At 43.2% G+C, this 27,242-nt stretch overlaps 1 protein-coding gene across 1 annotated transcript in view; it reads left to right on the top strand.

Annotated features, from left to right (window-relative positions):
* Positions 1–27,242, top strand: part of LOC137375984 (cystine/glutamate transporter-like) — a 225,706-nt gene that overhangs the window by 178,836 nt on the left and 19,628 nt on the right. The window contains exons 10-11 of the mRNA XM_068043829.1: positions 4,230–4,379; positions 9,756–9,933. Coding sequence (XP_067899930.1) covers positions 4,230–4,379; positions 9,756–9,933 — 328 coding nt within the window. The remainder of the gene's footprint in view (positions 1–4,229; positions 4,380–9,755; positions 9,934–27,242) is intronic.

Genomic DNA, 27,242 nt, shown 5'->3' with positions numbered 1-27,242 from the left:
TTAGGGTTAGGCTAAATGCTGGCCTAGCAAGCGATATCCATATCCCATGAACAAATAAAAAAAAAAACCTCATGGATACAGTTCTGCAAGAGGTTCAATAACCTCAACAAGGTAAGTTACATGCCACATTCATGCCAACTCCCTCTCTCTGAGTTCCCCAGCTTTCTCCAGCACAGCACTCCTCAGAACAACAGACCTTTCAGCTCTACCCATTCATCTCTCTCGAGGCATCTCCTAACATCCCCATCTGAACAGCCAACACTCACACTCACCATCATCTTATTGCCATCTCACACTCATCCCTTACAGTCACCCTTCATAAATGATGTAATTCCTTCCTCTCAACACAGTCCTTTTCTCACACTTATAACTCCCTGCTTTCTCTCCTTGTAAAAAAAGAAAGCACAGAACTCCAGGGAGAGGCAAAGAACCAGGAGTGGCCCTCCAGTCATAACCACCCTGACTGCTGTGGGGGATGACGCACTGGAGATAAGCAGAGTCTCAGAATGCATGGCCATTGGCGATGGAGAGATGGGGGTCTCCCAGCTGCCTGATGACAAAAGTAGATATCATCCATGCACATAACAGTCATTCATGTTGACTTGATGTCAGCAGCCACTAAAATATGATGATCAGCACAATGTTCACTTTGGAAGTTCTAATTCCTGACTTTCATCTCCCACAGGTCCTTCAAGCGTCACTCAGGAGAATGTACTGGAAAATGAGGAAGACTTCTTGGAGGAGGTCGCAGACTGTGAGGAAGCAACGTCACATGATTCATATGCACCCTCCACTAACTCAGATACACACCCCTCAGTGGGCCCTCCAAGACAGGTCGTTGGTTGGCACATGGTAAGTCACACATCACAAGTGAGCAGAAGCAGATGGTAGATGCAGGGACAGCAGTGGAGAGCTCCTGTTGCAAGACACAGGGCACTGCAAGCTCTGCTCAGATGGATGCAGAGACTGAGCCTCAGGGGTCAATGACAAAAAGGATTATTCTGGAGTAGGAGCAGAAAACATGTGAGATTCTGTCAACATTTCCAGAGGCACTGCACACCAGTGGAGAGAGATTGGAGGAGTCCGCCTCCACCATGAGTGCCATGATACCTCAGGCCTTTGTGCTGATGTCTACGTCCATGGAAAGAAAGGTCACAGCCTGGAGCATCAGACATGGGAGGCAATTGAGTGCATGCTGACCCTGAACATGGGCCTGCACGCCCAGTCTGCCAGCTTAAATAGGATGGTGAAAAGTCTCACCTTGGCCACTCAGTGCTTCATTGAAGTGCAGCAATGTGCTCTCCAGCTCTTGGCTAGCTAGGAGTGTGGGTGGGCCATGAGAGGGAAGATGGAGAAACGGGACATGGCAGTGGCGAATCTGCTCAAGACATCCCCCTCCCCCCGCAGTTGGAGCCCTGCATGCTGCCTCTGTCCTGATGGCAGAGTCTGCATGTCCACAGGTGCAGGTGGGGTAGGCTTTGGCAGGGCCCTCACAGGCTCCAAATCCCAGAGGATGTTCGCCACAAGCATCTGAGCAGTCAGAGCAGAGGAACGAGCAGCCTTCCTCTAGCACTGCTGAAGCTACAGCAATGGTATGACATAGGAATATTAAGAAAAAGAAGATTTGTAGTTTCATAGGGGAAATCACTTGGGTGTTTAAAAGTTTGTTAAATTGTCAATGTTTAGGCACCATAAACTTTATTTCAAAGCTCTGTTGTCCAGTCATTCACATTGTTCCCTGTCACCTGCGAAGTGGCCTTCAGTCTTGAGGAAAATGGTATGACGAGAGTAGAAGACGAGAAATGATTGTCAGTGAGAGGGATAGCTTGTTGACTATGGGATTGCTTTGTGCTAGTGACTGGGGATAGGCTTAGGTAAGTTCACAATTGGTGTGCCAGATGGCTTCACTGCCTCAGATCAGTGGAAACGTGCCTGACTGAGACCATCCTATGCATTCCTGGCAGCTGAGTTTGCAGCTGCAGGTACCCTGGCCACAGTGTTTCTCCTCCTCTTCCTCATGTTGCTCCTCCTCTTCCTCAATGTCCTCTAAAGGTGCAGAGTGATCTTCACATTTTTCTTCCTGCAGCTCCAGTCCTCTCTGCTGAGCTGTATTGTGCAAGTTGCAGCAGAACCACTATGATTTTGGACACCCTTTCTGGTGCATACTAAAGGGCATCCCCAGATTATGTCCAGGTACCTGAATCACATGTTCAGCATCCCAATGGCTTGCTCAATGACCACTTTTCTGTGGTGTCAGTTGTACCTGTCCTGTGTGTCAGTGGTAATGCTCCTCACAGGTGTCATCAGCGACATCCTTAGAGGGTAGCCCTTGTCTCCAAAGAACCATCCGCTAACTCTGCTTGGAGGTGGGAATATCTGTGGCAGATTTGACTGGCGTAGAATGAAGGCATCCTGGCAGTTTCCTGGATATCTTGTGCAGACATGCATGATAATCTTTCGGTAGTTACACACCAGCTGAACATTGATGGAGTAAAATCCCTCTTGATTGATGAATACTGCTGGTTGATCTGAGGGTGCCTTGATTGCCACATATGTGTAGTCTATGACACTCTGTATCTGCAGCCAGAGCAACAAATCCGAGAGCCCTTACATTCTGGCTGGCATCATCAGTAGCAAAGTGGACATAAGCAGCATCCCTGACAAACATGGTATTAGTCACCTGGGAGAAGCACTTGTGCACAGCAGATTGTGAGATTCTGCAGATGTCACCAGTGCATCCCTGGAAGGAGTTGGAGACAAAGAAATTCAAGGCTGCTGCGATCTTGACAGCCACTGGTAATTCATGCCCACCTGGTCCACTTGGCAGGAGGTCTTGTTGTAGGAGACTGCAAATGTCAGCAATGACCTGCCATGAAAGCCTGAGCCTTCTGAGGCTCTGGAAGCCATCCAGAAATCTGAACCGCTGCCTGTGTATGCTGTGTTGAGAGTATCGCCTCCTGTGCGTTAGAGCTCTGTGTCCATGCCCTCTTTTCTGTGGCGTGGCAGGTGGCTGAGAAGGATGCTGCTGCTGGTGCTGCTCCCCTTGTTCCTCATCAGAGGTCCCTGGTAGAGCTGCAGAAATTGGTGCTACTGAGAAGGTTGACAGCAGTGAAAAGCAGATCAAAGGCAAAAAAGTCTGAAGTAACAGAAATGACCTCAAAAGTATTGGAAATCACCTCCAAAGCAGTGAAAGCACACTCTCGAAACAAGTCCTGTGAGCAAAGGCCTTTCACCTCGGCAAAGAAACATCAATCATCTCTCTGTACTTAAAGACTTTCCAATCTGTCAATTGTTTAGTCCCATCAATCCCCACTGTGCGCTTCACTTGTTCAACCTGGGGCATTTCAGACAGCCTGTGAAATCCCTGTACTGACAGTTAAAGCCAGAATCCAAAGTTAAGGATACAGTCAATTGTCTTTTAGCATATGTGAATCGCAGACCCGCCTGTCTTAGGGGGTTTCCCGCACACTAACAAACGTACACAAGTTAAATGCAGAAGCTGATGGGTTCCTGCTGGCTTCCCAACATGCTGGCATTCTTTGCATCTTTAACCTCCCATACGCACCAACACCCGCCCATCCGGACAGGTTAAAATTCTGTCCATAGATTTTTGTTATATAAGGGTATCATGGAATATATAGAGTTGAGGTGCCCATCAGTCATGATCTAAATAAATGGCTCAAGGGGTTGAATGGCCTACACCAGATCCAAATGTCCTTATGTTCCTAAAGGCCACTGGATGGTTAAAAGGAATGCACTTCCACAGTGGGTAGCCTGGCCCCCGGGAGCGAGCATTCCTTAAATTGGTCTTTGGAAAAGGAAGACCCAAAAAAGATAAGGGGAGAAGATAGCTATTCACAATTGGAATAACATCCTTAAAAAAAAAGCTGGGCTCACAAGTAGAGGGTGAGTGGTTGGTTATGGAACATGTGTCGCTCACAACGCAGGCAATAATTCATTCTACCCTTCAGTACTTGTGATGTACACTGCTCAATAAACCATGACACTTGAAGTTCTGCAAGCTGAGAATATATCTTCTGTTTTACATTGGATATGTTATTCTTGACCATTCCGGATCTTTAACACATGTGCGAGGACAATGGAAATGTATTAAGACCAGAACAATATCTTACACTTAACATATTAATACAGTATTTTGCATTACCTCACCTTAAATCCTGCTGAATCTATTTAAATTATTAATTTGTTTAAACTTGCATCTTTTACAGTACCCTTTAACAGTCCTCATGCTGTTTATGGGTGATATTTACAGTCTGTTAAACTTCCTGAGCTTTGTCCGATGGCTCTTCATTGGATTGGCAGTAACTGGTCTGATATACTTGCGGTACAAACGTCCAGATATGCCACGCCCATTTAAGGTAATATTCACTGTAAATCAGTACTATAAACTGGCACTGGCCAATTCATTTTGGAATGATTACTATTGGAATGCTATCCCTCTCTGGTTCTTTGCATGTTTAATACGTTAATGATGTGTATCATTGTATAGCATTCCTGTTTAGTTCTCTTAAAACATCAAAAATGGAGTTGTGCAACTCTCTAGCTGAACGTATACTCATTTGGTGCTGTATTTATTTCAAGATTCCAATCAATTGCAATCAAAAGATAACACTGAGGGTTTAATTTTGTACCCTGTATCAGCATGGTCGCATTATTTTTTTCCACAGTTCTACCCACTTCTTCCTCTTATGAAAATGTTTCCTGATGTTGAAGTATGGTTCAATCGGCCCTTGGCACTTTCTGGTATCTTGCCCAAGTGATCATCTTCATGTGCAAGCCCGAGAATATTGAATTGTTAGGGATATAATGGGTGAATGCAGCCTCAGTTAATGTCACGTAGCTCATCACAAAGAAGGAATCAACATTGGGTCTCTATTGATTCAGTATCATACCACAATTCAGGCCAGTGTGCCAGTTATTTCCATTGCTTTTACAGGCTCATTGTGTTCCATTTTGTGCATTGAAAAGATGGCCCACTACATCAGGGGTAAATTACAGCCCTTTTTAATCTTAGCAAACTGGATTTGACACATAAAACTAACTTGGGAGGTTTAAAGGAACAAATCCCATTTATGACTAAACCCTTGTTTATCTGTGGCAAAAAAAGAGTGGCAATTTACTACTGTAGCTATAGCAACAAATCACACCGCTTAACGATAGAGCAGAGATATTCTTGTCACACAGGGTCAAGCTGTTCTGTGCGTTTTCGCCTCATGCATGGTTTTCCTGCAACTGAAACTAATATCACAATAACTAAACTAATCGAAGATCATTAGTAGCTTTACTACTGCAGTATTACCCCATAACAAATAAAATAAGAACTTTTTGATAACTCTGCTCTTACTGTTAACATTCTCTCTTTCTGTCCTATCCTTGTGCTATTACTTGAGTTTTATTATCTTCAACCAAATCTAACTTCATTTATTTTTCTAGCCTTTTTCTAATTGTAAAAATGAATTTCAAACCTTTCACTTTTCTTCTTCCTCTTGGCTATTGGCTGAGATCCGGTTTGAAAGGCCAATTTTTCTTTCACGAATCAATAGGCAAGAATGTAAAAATTGACCAGTTTTCACCATAGATCAAATTTTTAAATGTTTTTATGTGTCAAATACTGAAGAAAAGTCCAACAGCAAGAACAAAAGTAAACTCAGTGGGGCACTGGAAAGGTTAATAGTACCTACAGTTAAAAGGACAGGTAACAGCAACTTCTAACTAGAGCAAATAACCATGGCTTAAAGTAGCCTATTACTGTAATAATCATACCAGTAAAGCTGGAATCTTAAAAATCATATTCAACCAAGTGGCATTAAAAATAATAACCACATATTGCATTGCATTATGTAGTTATGTTTATTGATTTATTTTATATGCAAATTAGCATGTTTTTCACAGTCCAATAAATTATAAACATTTGCTTTTCCTGCTCTAAGTATAACTCGTTGAGATTTTTCAGTAGTGAGACTGATGACATTGGACAGTTACTTCAATTAAATAATCATTATTTATGTCATTTATTTAGGTGGATGAAAAGACAAACAGCAAGATTGTTTTCTTGAAAGAAAAGTAAACATTAATTATTTCTAGTTATACATTTCCTTTTTCAAAAAAAACAAATTATAAGATCAAGTAGTAAAAATAGTCAGCCAACTGCTAGGGAGTAAATGGAGAGCAGCTACATTTGAAACAAGTTCATCAAAACACACAAATGCTGTTCACTGAACCATGCCAGCCCCATTCCTACCAGAGCCCTAAGTAAGACTCAGTGGAACTATTATTGGGCTAATCAGTCATACACTGAACAAAAAGTGCATTCATCTTGGGCCACACGTTTTGCACATACCTAAGTCTGGCAGTGCTCCTAGGAAAACATATTTTTCCCCCCAGTTGATCTTATAAAATACCACAGGACCAATTTGTCTGATTGCAGTTATAATCTATGTTTTTTTTAAAATTCAAATGTTACTCACTTTACATTTTTCATTCCTGACCTTTGCCACTTGATTGTGGGCAAAGCAACAACATAACAAAGGCTTCATTCAGATTACGTTGAAATGATCAATGTCTGAGGTGATTTACTGGTGCTACCTCAGACTGTTTATGAATCTGGAATATCAGGTAGCTAGGAATATATTGCAAGGCAGGAACATGTCAAGCAATTGAGATGACATCATAAACCATGACAGCAAGATTCAAGTTGTTTATTGGTCTCGCCTGAACCATAAGATTTATTCTTGTTTTAAGTTAAACTCATTTTTTTATTCCATTTGAATACTGCATGCTATATTTTACCATATCCCATCACATGGAGGGTGCTTCTACAATACCTATCACATTATGCAGTATACTCTTAGCTCCAACTGTATTTATTTATTTTTATTTATTTAGAGATACAGCACTGAAACAGGCCCTTCAGCCCACCGAGTCTGTGCCGACCATCAACCACCCATTTATACTAATCCTACATTAATCCCATATTTCTACCACATCCCCACCTTCCTAGGGGCAATTTATAATGGCCAATTTAACTATCAACCTGCAAGTCTTTGGCTGTGGGAGGAAACCGGAGCACCCGGCAAAAACCCACGCAGTCACAGGGAGAACTTGCAAACTCCGCACAGGCAGTGCCCAGAATTGAACCTGGGTCGCTGGAGCTGTGAGGTTGCGGTGCTAACCACTGCGCCACTGTGCTGCCCTCTGTATGTTTAATTGTGGTGGGGCTCACATGAAAAAAATAAAAAGAGTATCAAGATCTATGGCTCATTCCATCAGGGTGCAGGTATATGCCTTAGCCACAGAATCCCTGGGGCCAAGGAGAGTGATGTGGAAGCATGCTGCTAGCGGGAGTTGGCCAGAATTTGGCAACGAATCCAGGAAGTTCGACCCCTTTCCAGCCCATCACAAATAATGAAGACTCCCTGGAACCCAATGTTGCTTAGGCCATAGGAGGTTGAATTAGCTAGATTGTTGGACTAGATGTAACGACGCAATGGAGTGCAGAGCAATAGTTTGAAATGCCAAACATGGGAAAGCAGAAGAAGCTTTTCAATTAATTTACCACTATGTCACGACCACATGCTGAAGTTTGGGTGGTTCCCACTGTTCAACACCCACCTGACCACAGCAAGTGTGTTTTGTTATTAGGATTTAACCCCTTTGTGGTTTCTTTTTGTCAAATAAACAGACACGTCAAGATTTCTTGTCGGTAGATTACCAGTAGGATCAGGGATGTCAGGGTGCAGGCTGAACCTTTACCCAAGATCCACCCCTACCAAAACCACCCCAGGAACTTTGGAGCCCTTCTGTCTCAATTACATCTCTTCTGCCTCCTGTTTTCTCACACTCTGGGCTGAATTTTATTCCGGCACCGCGCTCTGCACGACGCCCACATTCAGCAGCCGCCGAGGAACCCCCACAGTATTTCACGCGGGGGCTCATTTAAATAGAAGGGGCGGAGTGGCTGCCCCCGATGATATAGTGGGGGGGGCCGCTGCATCCCTGTCAATGACACCTGGCGCCACCACATAGGCGCCGGCGCCATTTTTAAAGAGCTTTAAGCCCTTACAATTTAGTTTTAATTTTTAAAGGTGCAGTTATCAATACGTTTTACTTACAACATTAATAAAAATGTTGAAGCCCTTCCCCAACCCCCCCTGTGGTCATTTAAGTGGCACTTATTGTCAAAAAATACTTTATTCCATTCCCGGAATTTCCCCCCAAACCTTCTAACTTTTGACTTCTAACCCCTTCCCACCATCCCCATATCCAATAAAGTTCAGCTCTCTATCTCACCGCTCTTACTCCATCACTCATGCAAGCCGGATTTCACTCTTTGACAATCACACACACTTCTGTCTCTCACTCAGACAAAATATCTGTATCCCTTTCACTGACTTTTGCACTCACACTCTTATTCTCACTTACACTCCATTTGGCTCACAGGAAGTAGATTTTGGCTTTGTGTGATAATGTAAAATAGACAATCATGTAAAATTCCAATTTTTATTTCAATTGATGTCCTAAAATAAAAATCAGGAGATGTAAAATGGGCTACCGACTCACTATCATCTGCTTTACACAATCACACACAATGTCAAAATTTACCCCACACTTTGGGCAGAATTTCCGGACCGTTCCCAGTGTCAACCATTTTAGGGAAGGCAGTTTCGGGGCCTGGCAGTGCAACTCATCCCACGAGGTGGGCAGCCAATTAGGCTTAGTAGGAACCTTGCTAAGGGCAATTAAAGGAGGCTGACTGGGACTGAGGTCAAAATCCAAAATCCCAAAGAGTGAATGTTTCCCACCAGGGGTGGGGTCAGGATCCAGGAACAGTCCTGTTTCCCTCCCCCGAAGCAAAAATTCAGTCCTTTCTCTCTCACACAACCTATTTCTTCGCCTTACCCTCTTGCTCTCTACCTTATTGATGCCCTCTGTTTCTCTTATATCAATGTGGTAGGCAATGGTTATGCCGCAGTTAGTCTCGTTCTGGCCTGTGAACTTTTTAATTTCATCCTTTCTCTCATTCTATCCCCCTCTCTCTATTCTGGTCACTCTTTCTACTTGTCCTATTCATTATTATATCATATTGTATTACACTCCTTCTCTGTCCCACTCAGATTCTTATTTAGTGCTTTACTCTTTTACTCACTTATATTCTCCCTTTTGATCTTACTTTCAAAAGTGGATTGAGAAGTAGTATGAAAATTTACCATTTTAAAACAAAGTACTTTATGGAGTTAAACTGGATGAAAAATCATGGGGTGCACACTCTGAATCAATGATATTTGTTTCCAGTGGCCAAAAGTCTGTGCCAGCTGTATATATTCTTAAAATGACCCCCTTACTGCCATAAAAATAATAGAGAAATAGCAAAGCAGTGTTAATGGGCAAAATTGTATTCTGCTCTGCTGTAGCCTTATATAATTGTGTGCACAAGTTTAATCGTAAATGGAGCTTACACTGGTTGTTAGCTCTTAAGCAGTATAGCTCAAATAAAAACTGTTGATTTTACTAGACTTATTCCATACTTGTATGGCAGGATAAGGTAAAGGGCAGTATTCAACCTCACCACCTGCGTGGCAATCTGGCAGAGCAGATCACCCTTTTCAAAATCCTGCCCAATTTTCATCCCATTGAAATTGGTAATGGGTAGACCATCTGCTCCCAAATCGCCATCCAGGAAATGAAAGTGAAAATTTATCCAGTTGCATTTCAATAATTTCTCTTTGTTGTTGCAGGTACCTCTGTTTGTTCCAGTTTTTTTTGCCTTCTCCTGTCTCTTCATAGTGGTGCTATCACTCTACTCTGATCCTATGAATACTGGCATTGGATTTGCCATCACTCTGACTGGTATCCCTGCCTACTATCTGTTTGTGGTGTGGGACAAAAAGCCAAAGTGCTTCAGAAGACTGATGAGTAAGTAATATATCGTTCCACTTCAGTGTACAAGATAAACTTCTGCATGTATTTTTCCCCACAGTGCAGTGTTACCTAGTGTCTTGGAGCCTGAGCTATGGTTGAACAGCTGTATTCTGTGGGGGCTTTACTCTGCTCAAGTACTGCCAAAAAAGATGTACATGATTCCCAGCCATATGTCATGATACAAATTGCACATCCTGGAAATCAGAAATAAAAACTGAAAATGGTGGAGATGTGCAGTAGGACCAAGAGCATCCAAAAAGGCAGCTTAATGTTTTGGATGGGGCTCTTCGCCAGAAATGGTCAACCTGGCATTCTCTTACCGATGTTGACTGCTCTTTGCACTTTCAGTTATTAGGTATTTCAGTTAGGTAAGACATTTTCAATCTGTTCACTGTAGCAATGATCGATAATTCATAAGCATTCAAAGAAAAACAATTTTCACATCTGTGCAACATCAAACTGTCACTACCCCTCTGCCACCTACCTGATTTCAGCAGCTTACTCAGGCATGAACATCTGATCAGCTTTGTAAAACTGTGTTGAGTGCTTGTCTGGGAATAAAACTGTTTATCCAAAATTAAAGTGGAACAGAGGAAATGAATGCAACAATGGATGCTGCATAAAGAGTAATCTTTCACTCGTCTGGAAGATCCATATGGATCCTGCATATCGCTGAACGATTATTGAGAGTCACTGTTCAATGGTTACTTTCACCATAATCTCCCATAGGTTTTCATTATTGGCCAGGTGGTAGGTGAATAACGCCAGCCAATAATTCTCAAGGTGATCTGCAGCCAATTCCATGGTCATCTAGTATTGGACAGAGATCTGTTTCCGTGACCTGCATCTGCATTTCCTGGCATTCAAAGGAAAAAAAAATGCATCCATGCTTCTGGAAGCTGAGTGGGTGGAGTTTGCTAGAAATCTAGCATATAGCTCATGCACTGAGCCATTGGATTGACTCGAGCAATTTCAAGAATATGGATATTTAATGGTCTCTATATGAGAACAGGAAGGAGAAAAACAACTATTTCCAGCCCTATAATACATTAATTGCTACATTGAAAATGCATTTGAAGATCTCCCACCCACCAGGCATCCAGAAGCATGGATGCAATCTTTCCCCTGAATGCCAGAAAATGCAGATGCATAATCCACCCCTCATACCAGCAGCTCTCAGGAGCAATCTCTGTACCAAAACAGACTAGATAAATTCTAGAGAGCACGGAAACAGATAAATGCCCGTTATGGCCAGGCGGTAAGGTGTGTGGCTTGTTCCCACTGTTGACCTCCCACCTGACCACAGCAAGTGTTTTTGTTATTAGGGTTTTAATTCCTTGTGTGTTATTTGTCAAATAAACAGACAGTGACAGTTTTCTTGTAGGTTTAAAACAGAAGATTAACTAGTTATTGAACAATATTCATTCCTGAAATGGTTGCAACCACACCCACACACACACAAGAATAGATATGGAGGAAAAGGGTAAGTAGTTTGAAGTGAGATAGTTTTTCGGGTTCATGGTAAACCTGTTGAATCTTCTTGGAGGACAGTTTCTCATTAAGTTGTAGACCTGGGTTTTTATAGATTTTTTTGGTGGTTGAGACTTCAGTTTGGAGGCGATAGTCACTTTCATTTCTCTGTTGCAACAAGTTGAAGTGTAGAATTTGCATCAGGTTCCTTCTTTGTTTTTTGCTGGATCTCTCCCCTTTGGACAGGCATTTTGAGCTGTTGCTGTGATTTCTCCCCTCTCCCTCCAGAGAACCTTTTAAGGTAAAAAATCTCTCACATGTTGCCTCTGTTAGGAAACAAAGGGCCTTTGGTGACCAATAATGGACCAGGATGTGGCTACTTTATGCCTTCTTTGTTTCAGAAGAACCCATTTAATTCAGGAATTTCTCTTGATGGGTTCAGGATGGATGTAATTGGCACCTCTTAGCTTGGAATGTTTCCTTTTGTCCTTAACAGTGAGACAGTTTGAAAATACAGGGCCAATTAGCCCGAGCTGCGGTAGCCATTTTGCAGCACATTGTTCAATTTTTGAAAGGAAAAGTCGTTTTTTATAACTCTTCAGGTTGGTTCTGTATTTTCAACGTGGCACTTCTCATGACTGTGATAATGCCCAATATTAGATGACCTGGAATTGGGTGCAGATCACCAATAAATCTCCTGAGAATTACCAGCTGGAGTTATTCATCTACCACCTAGCCAATAATGAAAAGTTAATGGAGTTATGTGGGAGAAGATAGTGAAACAAAGTATTGGACAGTGAGTCCCATTAATCATTAAGTGATATGCAGGATCCATATGGATCTCCCAGACTAGTGAAAGATTACTCTTTATGTGGCTTCCAGTGTTGTGTTCATTTCCTCTGTTCCATTTTAGTTTTGGATAAACAATTCTGTTCCCCAGGCAAACACTCAAAACGATTTTACAAAGCTGATCAGATGTTCATGCTTGAGTAAGCTGCTCAAATCAGGTAGGTGGCAGAGGAGTAGTGACAGCTTGATGTTGCACAGATGTGAAATTTGCTTTTCTTTTAATACTTACGAATTATCGATCATTGCTACAGTGAACAGATTGAAAATGTCTTACTCAACTGAAATACCTAATAACTGAAAGTGCACAGAGCAGTCAATATCTAAAAAAGAATGTTAGATTAACCAATTCTGGCGAAGAGCCCCATCCAAACATTAAGCTGCCTTTTTGGATGCCAGTGGTCCTACTGTGCATCTCTACCATTTTCAGTTTTTATTTCTGATTTCCAGCATGTGCAAAGTTAAATGCTTCTCCTGTAAGTGATGCTGTAATTAGTGTTTTCAAAGTTAGAAGGTATTGCATCATGTGACACAAACTAGCTACTATAGTGTTAAAGAAATTTGATTGTCAAAGAAATTCTTCGGACTCAGACCTTGAGCATTAACAAATTTATTGCATGATATCACGGGGCGCACACCTTTCCTAATCACGGTCCGGTGCTACTCCAAAGCGCTCCAGATCTCCGCAGATTTATATAGTACAACAGATGCCGAGCTGACAGTTTCCCAATTAGTTACAAAACCACAAGATAAGCACAGGACGGCCTACGTGACTATACACCATGCAGAATCCGAGGTCAGCTTCGCATAAGGCTGTACATAACAAGCTATTATTTTCCTTAAGTCAATGCATACTCCAGATACCACATTCGCCCGTTGATAATGTCTGTTTGGGTTGCGGTTTTGCTTAGTAGACTGCTTCAGACAAACGAGTCATTAAAGCAAAGAGCTGTAGACCCCAATGTCAGCAAAACTGCTACCACATATAGTGAGAGTATCTCACCCTGTAATTATTCAATTTGATTACTAGGTTCCCACAAAGCTTGCAAAATGCTTTCTGAATTTATTTCTCCATGACTTTTTTCCTAAGTAACTGAAATTTCTAATGTCCAAAATCTGGGTTTAAACAAAATAACACATTCAGAAAATAAATATTTTACAATAACATAGTTAAAATTAATGATTGTTGTCTTTGTATCCTCTAACACCTTTCACTTTTACTCTGGCTCTCCCAAAGGCCTTAACTTGGAGAAACTTTTGCCCAGAACTGTAACTCTATGAGCTAAATTTGGGTTGTGCTGTCTGAGCAGGTGCAGTTTACCTAACCTCTGGAATGTAATCAGTACTGCTAAGTAGGCTGTAGTTGTCTTTAGCTCCTGACATTTTTTTGCCTTGTGGTTATTCTTCAAATTATATTGAAAAACTAGAGGAAACACTTAAAAAATCTTTACTGAGGTTAAAGTTACATTAATGTTTTTAGATAAATAATACAGGAAGGCTATGTGTGTATGAGAAAGAAAGAAAGAAAGAAAGCAAGAAATAAAGAAAGGAAAAAAGAAAGAAATTACAGTGTTCTAATGGCACATCAGTTGTTGATTCTGTTTCGTGTTCTCTAAACTTTAAAAATAATAAACTGAAGTGAGATAAAGAGAGAGATAGACTGGAAGTTAGAGGGAGAGAGAGAGAGAGAGAAGGACAAGGCAAAATATTGTGTAGCACTTTTCATGACCTCAAGACGTCCCATAGCGCCTTTCAGCAAATGAAATACTTCTGAATTGTAGTCATTGTTGTAGTGTAGGAAAATGTAGCAGCCAATTTGCACACAGCAAGGTCCTACAAATAACAATGAGATAAATAACCAGTTAACCGATTTTTACAATGCTGGTTGAGAGATAAATGTTGGCCAGACAATTCTTGGAATATCCCTGCTCTTCTGCAAAAAGTGCCATGGGATCCTTTACATCAACAGGAAAGGACATGCATAGGGCAGGATTTTCCTTGCAGGCTCCTGAACCTCGACATAGGCTGAAATGTGGATCAGAATCCCAGAGTCTGTGGGAAACAGTCACTTGTTGTGATTTTCCCCAGGTTGGCCAATTAATGGCCAGAGGCAGGCTCTCCTCACGAAGCCATAGGGCCAATCAGAGGCCTTCCAGCTTGAAAGAAGCAACAGGCTGCAATGGAAGGTAAGTAAGTAAGGGTCTTCAAAATAGAGGCACGCTCTCTCCAACTTTTTTAAAGTTTAAATATTTAAAAAATGGGTTCTGCAGCCAGACCACTACAGGGCGGCCGGTGGCCACAGCTGCATCCAAGCAGGCAGGCAGGGCTTCTAGGCCAGCCTGGAATGCTGGCTTGCCAGTCTGCCATTGGGAGGCTGCCTCCAGACAGTTGAATGGGCCCCGGTGCCTGTGGTGACCTGGAGGCCGACTAGAAAATCCCAATCAGCCTCCTTCAGTTGACCTTATGCGGCCCTTGACAAGTTAGGTTGGCTATCCGCAATGTGTGGGTGAGTAGCCCTGTTGCTCCCCCATCTCCCCTCTGCGAAAATGGCCCAGGGCAGGATAAAGCCAGGGAACTGGCATGCAGGCTGGCAGCTCTATTTTTGGCACCTACCCATCTCCAATCTCAGTCCCGACGGGGCCTGAAAACCAGGTCCATGGTCTCAGTTTAATGTCTCAAATAAAAGATCGGGAAGGTGGTGGGGGTATTAAAATGTGTAAGGAGGCTCAGGAGTCTCTTCACGAATTGCTCCTGCCTCTGCCTGACGGCAAACGGCCTGCCCGCCCCAGGCCAATCAAGGCTCTTATGTGGCCAGTTAACAGCTACTTAAGGGCCTCTTACCTCCGCCACGGGAATTTAACCCTTGGCCGGTTGGGCAGCCCAGGCCCGAGAACAGCCACCAGACAAAAGCAGGCGGCTTTCTGATGACCTGGGGGAGAGGTGGCCCTCGTGATCAGGCACATTGTGCCCGACAGAGGGTCGTCTCCGATGCCCCAACCACCCCCAACACGCCCCCCCCCCCCACCTTCCTCCCAATCGACCACCCTTGCTTAGCCGGGGCCCGACCAATCACCCCCATCAAGGCCCCAAAAACCTACCTTTGGTCCGGGGCCGACCTTCATCTTCCTTCTGATGGCTGAGTTGCAGTCCCAGGAGTGGCCACCACTCCCGGTGGCACTGCTGGGACTTAGAGCTACCGGCCGGCTGATTGGCAGGACTTCCTGCCTCAATGAGGTGGAAGTGCTGCCTCAGACCAATGAAAGGCCTGGGGACCATAAAATGCGATCCGGATCCCCAGGCCTGGCAGAGGCAGGTTTGCCACCGACCTTTCAGTCGGTCGATGGCTCCCGTCCACCGAGGGTATAATTCAGCCCAGCATTTCTGACAGTGCAGTACTGCTTTACCTTAGATGTGGAGTGGGGTTTCAACCAATAACCTTTCAGCACAGTGGTGGCACAGTGGCGCAGTATTAGCACCACAGCCTCACAACTCCAGGGACCCGGGTTCGATTCTGGATACTGCCTGTGTAGAGTTTGCAAGTTCTCCCTGTGACCGCGTGGGTTTTCGCCGGGTGCTCCGGTTTCCTCCCACAGCCAAAGACTTGCAGGTTGATAGGTAAATTGGCCATTGTAAATTGCCCCTAGTGTAAATAGATGGTAGAGAATATGGGATTACTGCAGGGTTAGTATAAATGGGTGGTTGTTGGTCAGCACAGACTCGGTGGGCCGAAGGGCCTGTTTCAGTGCTGTATCTCTAAATAAACAGGTAAAGTGCTATACCACTGAGCCCACAAAGAGGAAAGGAGAGACAACGAAAGAAAAAAATATCTATTTTTGTTTCTGGCATCCACTCCACCTGCCTGAGGATATCAAGGGCTGGTCCAACTGAATTTCATGACCGGGTCTCATTTAGTTATAGGAGGTGAGCTGACAATGTTAGCTGCACAGCTTAAAGGCAGCTCTCCATTTTGAGATGGCAGCAAATCTTCTGGGCAGAGACAGAAGCTGCACCTTAAAAAGGTGTGTCGAAAAGATCCTGAGATGGGTTTGGTGAATGCAGCCGCAGATCGAAGTAGTAGGGAAAAGTACATACCACAAAAAGCAGCAAGGAGTTGTATTTAAGTGAATCCTAATGTTTTAAAAGTCCCAAAAATAATGAAGGAAATATCATTTGCAGTCCTGCTTACTTTCTTACTTAAACTTAAGACTGACTGACTTCAAAGGAGACATAAACTGAACAGGTTAAACTGGGCTGAGCCGTTTATAGATAAATCTGCAGAAAAGTAGTGGAAGGTATTCAAAGAAGTACCAATATATACCCCAAAGAAGCAAAAGCTCCACTTATACAATCAAGCAACCACGGTCAACATATGAGGTAAGACAGATTCTAAAATGCCAAGACAAATGGTAATCTAGTGAAATGGGAGAAATGTAGAGACCGACAGAGGAACATAAAGAAAATATTAATGGTCACAAAAAGGAATGCAAAAAAATCTTGCAAGTAATAAAATGGTGAATAGTAAAAGTTTTTATAAATATGTTAAGATTAAGAGATTGGCAGAGGGAGATGTGGGCCCAATTAGGACAGCCAGAAATTATACAGTAATAGGAAGTAGGAGCAGGAGTAGGCCATTTGCCCCTCGAGCCTGCTGCACCATTCAACTAGATCGTTGCCGAGCATCTACCTCAATTCCCGCACTATCCCCACATCTCTTGAAACTATCAATCTCTGTCTTCAATATACTCAGTAGCTGAGCCTCCACACCCCTTTGGAGTAGAGAATTCCAAAGATTCACCACTTTCTGAGTGAAGAAATTTCTCATCATCTCAATCCTCAATGGCCTACCCCTTATTCTGAGACTGTGTCCCCTGGTTTTAGACTCCCCAGCCAGGGGAAACATCCTTCCTGCATCCAGGTAGATGATGAAGAATTTCTTCACTCAGAGGGTGGTGAATCGAGCCCTATAAGAATTTTGTATGTTTGAATGAGATCTCCTCCCATTCTTCTAAACTCGAGAGAATACAGGCCCAGCCTCCTCCAACTCTCCTCATAGGACAATCCTGCCATCCCAGGAATTAGTCTGGTGAACCTTTGTTGCACTCCCTCTTTAGCAAGTATGTCCTTCCTTAGGTAAGGAGACCAAAACTATACACAATACTCCAGATGCGGTCTCACCAAGGATCTATACAATTGCAGCAAGACATCTTTATTCCTGTACTCAAATCCTCTTGCAATAAAGGCCAACATACCATTTGCCTTCCCAATTTCTTGCTGCATCTGCATGTTAGCTTTCAATGACTCATGAACAAGGACACCAAGTCCCTTTGGACATCAACACTTCCCAATCTCTCACCATTTAAGAAATACTCTGCATTTCTGTTTTTATTACCAAAGTGGATAACTTCACATTTTTCCACATTATATTCTATCTGCCATGTTCTTGCCCATTCATTTAGTCTGTCTAAGTCCCCTTGAAGCCTCATTGCATCCTCCTCACTACTCATATTCCCACCTAGTTTTGTGTCATCAGCAAACTTGAAAATATTACATTTGGTCACTGCATCCAAATCATTGATATAGATTAGAAATAGCTGGGACCCAAGCACTGATCCTTGCAGTACCCCACTAGTCACACCCTGCCAACCTGAGAATGACCTGTTTATTCCTACTCTGTTTTCTGTCTGTTGACCAATTCTCAACCCATGCCAGTACATTACCCCCAATCCCATGTGCTCTAATTTTATTTCCTAACCTCTTGTTTGGGACCTTATCAAAAGCCTTTTGAAAATACACCACATCCATTGATTCCCTCTTAGCTATTCTGCTAGTTACATCTTCAAAAAACTCTTAACAGGTTTGTCAAACATGATTTCCCTTTCATAAATCCATGCTGGCTGTGCCCAATCCTACCATTATTCTCTAAGTGTCCAGTTATCACATCCTTTATAATAGATTTTAGCATTTTGCCTACTACTGATGTCAGGCTAACAAGTCTGGAGTTCCCCTTTTTCTCTCTCCCTCCTTTCTTAAGTAGTGGGATTACATTTGCTACCTTTCTATCTGCAGGAACTGTTCCAGAATCTACAGAATTTTGGAAGATTATCACCAGTGCATCCACTATCTCTACAGCCTTTCTCTTTCAACACTCTGGGATGTAGATCATCAGGTCTATTAATTTCTTCAGAACTACTTTTTTACTAATATTGATTTGTTTCAGTTCCCCATTCTCGCTGGTGCCTTGATTCTCCAGTATTTCTGAGAGGTTTATTGTATCTTCCTCCGTGAAGACAGACACAAAGTATATGTGTAGTTTTTGTGCCATTTCCTGATTCCCCATTATAAATTCTCCTGTCTCTGCCTGTAATGGGCCCACATTTGTCTTTAGTAATCTGTTCCTTTTTTACATACCTATAGAAGCTTTAACAATCTGTTTTTGTTTCTCGCTAGTTTACTTTCAAATTCTATTTTCCCTTTCTTTATCAGTTTCATGTTCCACCTTTGCTGAATGTTAAAATGCTCCCAATCCTCAGGCTTACTACTTTTTTGGCAGCTTTATAAGCCTCTTCCTTTGATCTGATACCATCTTTAACTTCTCTTGTTAGCCACAGTTGGACCACTTTTCCTTTTGGGTTTTTGTACCTCAAAGAAATGTATATTTGCTGTAAACCAGTATTAATGTGGCTGGCTGTTAAATGCCGTCTGAAATGGCCAAGCAAGCCACTCAGTTGTATCTCACTGCTACGAAGTCAATAAGGAATGAAACTGGATGGACCACCTGGCATCGACCTAGGCACCAGAAATGACAATGGCAAACCCAGCCCTGTCGACCCTGCAAAACCCTCCTTACAAACATCGGGGGGCTTGTGCCAAGATTGGGAGAGCTGTCCCACAGACTAGTCAAGCAACAGCCTGACATATTCATACTCAACGAATTATACCTTACAGACAATATCCCAGAAACTGCCATCACCATCCCGAGGTATGTCCTGTCCCACCGGCCGGACAGACTCACCAGAGGTAGGGGCACAGTGGTATACAGTCAGGAGGGAGGAGCACTGAGAGTCCTCAACATCGACTCCAGACCCCATGAAGTCTCATGGCATTCGGTCAAACATGGGCAAGGAAACCTCCTGCTGATTCCCACCTACCGCAGCACCACACCCCCCCCCACCCCCACAGCTGATGAACCAGTACTCCTGCATGTTGAACAGCACATGGATGAAGCACTGAGGGTGGCAAGGGCACAGAATGTACTCTGGGTGGAGGACTTCAATGTCCATCACCAAGAGTGGCTCGGTAGCACCACTACTGACCGAGCTGGCTGAGTCCTAAAGGACATAGCTGCTAGTTTGAGTATGCGGCAGGTGGTGAAGAAACCACAAGAAGGAAAAATATACTTGACCTCGTCCTCAGCAATCTGCCTGCCGCAGATGCATCTGTCCATGACAGTATTGGTAGAAGTGACCACTGCACAATCCTTGTGGAGACAAAGTCCCATCTTAACATTGAGGATACCCTCCATCGTGTTGTGTGGCACTACCACTGTGCTAAATGGGATAGATTTTGAACAGATCTAGCAATGCAAAACTGGGCATCCATGAAGCGTTGGGGACAACAGCAGCAGAATTGTACTCAACCACAATCTGAAACCTCATGGCCTGGCATATCCCCCACTCTACCATTACCGTCAAGCCGGGGGGGAAACCCTGGTTCAATGAAGAGTGCAGGAGGGCATGCCAGGAGCAACACCAGGCTTACCTCAAAATGAGGTGTCAACCTGGTGAAGCTACAACCAGGGCGACTTGCATGCTAAACAGCAGAAGCAGCATGTGATAGACAGAGCTAAGTGATCCAATAAACAATGGTTCAGATTTAAGCTCTGCAGTCCTGCCACATCCAGTCGTGAATGGTGGTGGACAATTAAACAACGAACTGGAGGAGGTGGCTCCACAAATATCCCCATCCTCAATGATGGGGGAGCGCAGCACATCAGTGCAAGGATAAGGCTGAAGCATTTGCAACAATCTTCAGCCGGAATTGCCGAGTGGATGATCCATCTCGGCCTCCTCCTGAAGTTCCCAGCATCACAGTCTTCAGCCAATTCGATTCACTCCGTGTGACATCAAGAAATGACTGAAGACACTGGATCCTGCAAAGGCTTTGGGCCCTGACAACATTCCGACAATAGTACTGAAAAGATGTGCTCCAGAACTTGCCACGCCCCTAGCCAAGCTGTTCCAATACAGCTACAACACTGGCATCTACCTGACAATGTGCAAAATTGCCCAGGTATGTCCTGTACACAAAAAGCAGGACAAGTCCAACCCCGCCAAATATCACCCCATCAGTCTACTCTCAATCATCAGTAAAATGATGGAAGGTGTTGTCAACAGTACTATCAAGCGGCACTTGCTTAGCAATAACCTGCTCAGTGATGCTCAGTTTGGGTTCTGCCAGGGCCACTCAGCTCCTGACCTCATTACAGCCTTGGTTCAAACATGGACAAAAGAGCTAATAAGGTGAGTACCTGCCCTTGACATCAAGGCAGCATTTGACTGAGTATGGCATCAAGGAGTCCTAGCAAAAGTGGAGTCAATGGGAATCAGGGGGAAAACTCTCCACTGGTTGGAATCGCACCGTGCACAAAGGAAGATGATTGTGATTGTTGGAGGTCAATCATCTCAGCTCCAGGAAATCACTGCAGGAATTCCTCAGGATAGCGTTCTAGGCCCAACCATCTTCAGCTGCGTCATCAATTACCTTTCTTCAATCATAAGGTCAGAAGTGGGGATGTTCGCTGATGATTGCACAATGTTCAGCACCATTTGTGACTCCTCAGAAACTGAAGCAGTCTGTGTGGAAATGCAGCAAGACCTGGACAATATCCAGGCTTGGGCTGATAAGTGGCAAGTAACATACACGCACACAAGTGCCAGGCAATAACCATCTCCCCTTGACATTCAATGGCATCATGATGGCTGAACCCCCCGCTATCAACATCCTGGGGGTTACCATTGACCAGAAACTGAGGTGGAGAAGCCATATAAATACCTTGGCTACAAGAGCAGATCAGAGTCTAGGAATTCTGTGGCAAGTAACTCACCTCCTGACTCCCCAAAGCCTGTCCACCATCTACAAGGCACAAGTGAGGAGGTTGATGGAATATTCTCCACTTGCCTGGATGGCTGCAGCTCCAACAACACCCAAGAAGCTCAACACCATACAGGACAAAGCAGCCCAGTTGATTGGCATCCCAACCACAAACATTCACTCCCTCCACCACAGATGCACAGAGGCAGCAGTGTGTACCATCTACAAGACGCACTGCAGCAACTCACCAAGATTCCTTCGACAGCACCTTCCAAACCCGTGACCTCTACCACCTAGATGGATTAGGGCAGCAGATGCATGGGAACACCACCACCTGCAAGTTCCCCTCCAAGCCACACAGCATCCTGACTTGGAACTATATCATCATTCCTAGTTTGATCTTAGAGTAGGTTAAAGGTTCGGCACAACATCGTGGGCCGAAGGGCCTGTACTGTGCTGTACTGTTCTATGTTCTATGTACACTATTGCTAGGTCAAAATCCTGGAAATCCCTTCCTATCAGCACTGTGGGTGTACCTACCCCACGGGGACTGCAACAGTTCAACAAGGTGGCTCACCACCACCTTCTCAAGGGCAATTAGGGATGGGCAATAAATGCTGGTGTTGCCAGCAATGCCCACATCCCATGAACAAATAAAAATAATAATTCTTTAAATGCTAACCATTGCCTATCCACCGTCATACCTTTTAATGTAGTTTCTCAACCTACTACAGCCAACGTGCCCCTTATACCTTCATAGTTTCCTTTGTTTAGATTTAAGACCCTAGTTTCAGTTTGAACTACATCACTTTCAAACTTAATGTTAAATTCTATCATATTATGGTCACTCTTCCCTGATGGCACCTTTACAACAAGATTATTAATTTGCCCTTTCTCATTGCAGAATACTAGATCCAAAATAATCAATTCTCTATTTGCTTCCTCAACATACTGTTCTAGAAAACTATCTCATATACATTCCAGGAATTCGTCCTCCACAGCATTAGTTCTAATTAGTTTTGCCCAGATATATGTAGATTGAAGTCCCCCATGATTACTGCATTACCCTTGTTACATGTACCTCTCATTTCCTGATTTATACCATGCCCTACATTACCACTACTATAGGTGGCCTGTAAACAACTCGCACCAATGTTTGCTGCCACTTGCTGTTTCTTAGCTCCACCCAAACTGATTGAATTTCCTATCTAAGATCCTCTCTCACAAATGTACTGATCTCTTTCTTTCTTAACAGCACTACACCACCTCCATTTCCTTTTTGCCTATCCTTCCTAAATGTTGCATAAACTTGAATATTCAGTTCCCAGCTTTGGTCACCCACCAGCCACGTCTCCATAGTGGCAATTAGATCATACCCATTTACTTCTATTTATGCCGTCAATTCATCTACCTTATTTGGAATGCAGCATGCATTCAGATAGAGTGCCTTTAATTTTTCCATGTTTTGACCCTATTTGATGCTGGCCTTTGTTTCTGCTGCCTTCCAATTTCGCTTTTTACTTTTCTTCCTACCATTACCAGATTTGTTTCTCTGCTATCTGAAATCCCCCTCAGGTTCCCCCTCAGTTTAAACCCTCCCCAACAGCACTAGCAAATCTCCCTGCAAGGATAAAAGCAAAATACTGCAGATGCTGGAAATCTGAAATAAAAACAGAAAGTGCTGGAAATACTCAGCAAGTCTGGTAGCATCTGTGGAGAGAGAGGCAGAGCTAACCTTTCAGGTCAGTGACCTTTCATCAGAACTGGCAAAGGTTAGAAATGTAATAGGTTTTAAGCAAGTAAAGCAGGGGTGGGGGGGAAAGAGAACAAAAGGGAAGTTGTGTGGTAGGACAGAGGGCCGGAGAGATTAACTGAAAAGGAGGTCATGGGGCAAAGGCAAAGAGAGTGTGTTAATGGTGTGGTGAAAGACAAAGCATTAGTGCAGAGAGAGTTTTAATGACAGAATAATGAACAGCCCTAGCCAAAAGCACAAACATGAAAAAACCAGTAGGCAGGCATATAGTAAAAAAAAATGAAACAAAATAAAAATTTAAAAGAAGGGCCAGTCATGATCTAAAATTATTGACCTCAGTGTTCAGTCCGGTGGGCTGTAACGTGCCTACTCGGAAATAAGGTGCTGTTCTTCGAGCTTGCAGTAGGCCCAGCACTCTCCCTGCGAGGATATTGGTCCCGGTCCTGCTAAGATGTAACCTGTCCTCCTTGTGCAGGTCCCACCTGTCCCAGAACCAGTCCCAATGCCTCAGAAATCTAAAGCCCTCCCTCCTGCAGAATCTCTCCAGCCATGCATCAATTTGCTCTATCCTCCTATTTCTGTACTTACTGGCATGTAGCACTGGGAGTAATCCTGAGATAACTGCCTTTGAAGTCCTTTTTAATCTCTTTTCTAGCTCTCAAAAATCTGCTTTCAGGACCTCATCTCTCTTTCTACCTATGTTGTTGGTACCGATGTGGACCACAACCTCTGGCTGTTCACCCTCCCCCATAAGAATGCAGCCACACAGTAAGATCCTTGAGCCTGGCACCAGGGAAGCAACATGCCATCCTGGAGTCACATCAACAGCTTCCAAAAAAAAACGAAGTAATGGGAAATTTATTGAATAAGTATTTTGTATCCATTTTCACAGTTGAGGAAGAGGATATAACAGCAGTGGCAGAAGGAAAACTAAAAAATAAATCATGAGGAAGAACTTATTCAATATAAGTAACAAAATGGTAATGGGGAAATTAATTAAACTTGGTATAGATAAATCCACAGGACCTGATGGTTTCTACCCTCAGATGTTAAAAGTAGTAGGCGAGGATATTGCAGTAGCATTAGTTATAATGCCTAGTGTAGGGAAGTGATAGGGAATAGGGGATTGCTGTAGGGTTTATAAATGGGTGGTTGTTGGTTGGCACAGACTCGGAGGGCCGAAGGGCCTGTTTCAGTGCTGTATCTCTAAATAAAAATAAATAAATAAATAAATAAAGCTCTCTTGAGTGACAAATTGTGCTTCGAGACAGGAAAATTGCTCATGTCACTCCCTTATCTAAGAAGAGTGGGAGAGAAAAAACAGGTAAATACAGTTCGGTTGGTTTAATGCCAGTTGTTTGAAGTGTTACAACCTCAGTAAAGACCGTTAACTTTAAAACAAGAGATATGAACTCCCTGGAACAATTTAACAAATTACATGACAAGATTTCATGTTTTAAGACTTTTACTGTAACTAAACTAAACTAAAAATCAACATTAACTAGACAGTATTTAGTAGGTAGCTAATACACTAAATTACAGAGAAAGGTATTTTCCATTAACTTATTAAAACACCTGAAAACCCCACACCACATTTATGTTACACAGTATTCTCATCGAATCAGTAGCTTTGCAGTTAAAAGTCCCAAACTCCTCCTAGTTGTAATGGGTTGGATATCCCAATCCTTCTCAAAAACCAATGTCCTCTTCGCTCACTTCTTCTGAGTACTTTTGGCCCAGACTTCCGTGAATAAGGTGACCTCTGGGGACCCCATTGGTATTTTTCCCCCTACAAACCTTAACTTTCAAATCGGGTTCGGGTATTATCAGCCTTCTGCTGTAGCTGTGATCTGAGAACAGTTGTTTGCTCTCTCTCACTCTTGAGGCTGCCACTCCTGGTCTTCATGTTTATTTATTTTATTTAGAGATACAGCACTGAAACAGGCCCTTCAGCCCACCGAGTCTGTGCCAACCAACAACCACCCATTTATACTAACCCTGCAGTAATCCCATAATCCTGACCACCTACCTACACTAGGGGCAATTTACAATGGCCAATTTACCTATCAACCTGAAAGTCTTTGGCTGTGGGAGGAAACCAGAGCGCCTGGCGAAAACCCACACGGTCACAGGGAGAACTTGCAAACTCCGCACAGGCAGTACCCAGAATAGAACCCGGGTCCCTGGAGCTGTGAGGCTGCGGTGCTAGCCACTGCACCACTGTGCCGCCCTCCTTTCTTTCTTACAGCCTGTCAGACTGTAGTTCACTAGACTAGTTCCTGGGATAAGGGGATTGTCCTAGGAGGAGAGATTGAGTGGACTGGGCCTATACTCCCTGAGGTTTAGAAGAATGAGAAGTGATCTAATTAAAACATATAAAATTTTTGAGGGGTTTAACAGGGTAGATGCTGAGAAAATGTTTCACTTGGCTAGGGAATCTAGAACAAGGGGTCACAGTCTCAGAATAAGGGATCAGTCATTTAGGGCTGAGATGAGGAGAAACTTCTTTATTCAGTGGGTTGTGAATTTTTGGAATTCTCTACCCCAGAGAATTGTGGATTATCAGTCATTGAGTATGTTCAAGACAGAGGTCGATGGATTTTTGGGTACAAAGGTAATTAAGGAATATGGGGATAGTGCAGGCCGAGTTGAGGTAAAAGATGTCATGATTTTGTTGAATGGTGGAGCAGGCTCAAAGAGCCAAATGACTTACTCCAGTTCCTACTTCTTATGTTCTTATGATAGCAAGGAGAAAGAATGAACATTTAGGGAGGGTGGGGAAGGGAGTCACTCAGAGATACAAGCCCCACCATCCTATCACAAAGGTAGCTATTGATAGTTTCTTTCCCTGACACACCATGCCATTATTACTCATTATTCTCTCATACCTGAAAGGAAAGAAGAAAAAGACAGACATTTTTTAATGATACAGCAAAAAGATTTTGGGCAACGTCATTACTAAAACAACCAGAAATTAGTTCCAATTTTTTGAGAAGACCCACTGTTCCTAGCACATCCCATTTCTTCATGGAACATTAAATAGGCCCACATGATTAAAAGTGGAATATTACTGGAGCATCTAACATTTTATGACTGATTATGTTTGTTGTAGGAACACCATTCTTTTAGTTCAGCTTGTGCTCTCATGGTCTGCAGTTACTATAAAGACACATTTTCTAACCTGACATTTAATCCATTGATACAAATCACTTCAGAGACTCATTGTTCCTCTGCTGTACAATTGTTCCTCTCATGTGGGTTCAATGCAGTTAACACAGCATCACTCATACTGGAACAGTGCTTTCCTATTAAATGCTACTTCTCTGACTGCTGGAACATTTATTCAATAGCTGAGGAAATTTCTAATGAGCTGATTGGCTGCCTTTCTTTCAGTGGGTACTTTAGCAGTACTGACAGCTGAAGAGGAGGTAGTGGGCTGTGTAACTGCAGTTTGCACTGCTGCATATAAAACATTCCTTCCCTGTGTGCAGAGGGTGAATTCTGAGCTACAAGACTGAGACATCAACACTGAAAAGATGCAGGCTCCAGGAAGGGATAAAAAAGCATAATGAAACTGAAGGCAATGTTTGGATTTCCCAGCACAGAGCTGTTAACCACAGGGGTTCTACTGAAGCCACCTCTTTGAGTGGCTTTTACTGTCTCTGGAAGGAGCAGACCAGCTTCACTTACCTTGCCATGCTGTTGCCAAAGTTGGGCCTACATTGTGTGGCAATGTATACAGTAACTAACAACCACCGTTGGTTGTTTTTCTCTGGCATCTCTGGAGGCCACAACACCTTAGTGGCAAATGTTAACTGAACACTAGATGGCCCCCAAATAGGAGTGTAGTATTCCTTTGTTATTTTTTAGCGGGATTGTTGAGAGTCTGGCAATAATATCAATTAGCTCTAACCACTGAGTGTTTATTCGGACGTTTCAGTGGCATAAAGGGTAAAGGTCAGCTCAAATAAAAAGAACTGCATTCTGGACATCTTTGTTACTAAGCTGTATTCTAACTTTTCACCATTTTTTACCATGTCGGCATTAGTTAGAAAAAATGAAGAGTATCAAATGGGGTTGAGCTGGAGTAAGTATGCCAAAAGAATAATTTTTTATTTTGAGGCAAACAAACTTGTAATAGAAG

The sequence above is a fragment of the Heterodontus francisci genome, chromosome 1 (genome assembly GCF_036365525.1).
Source record: "Heterodontus francisci isolate sHetFra1 chromosome 1, sHetFra1.hap1, whole genome shotgun sequence".
Classification (NCBI taxonomy): domain Eukaryota; kingdom Metazoa; phylum Chordata; class Chondrichthyes; order Heterodontiformes; family Heterodontidae; genus Heterodontus; species Heterodontus francisci.
Note: the sequence above shows the minus strand (reverse complement) of the source record. Positions and strands in the feature narration are given on the sequence as shown.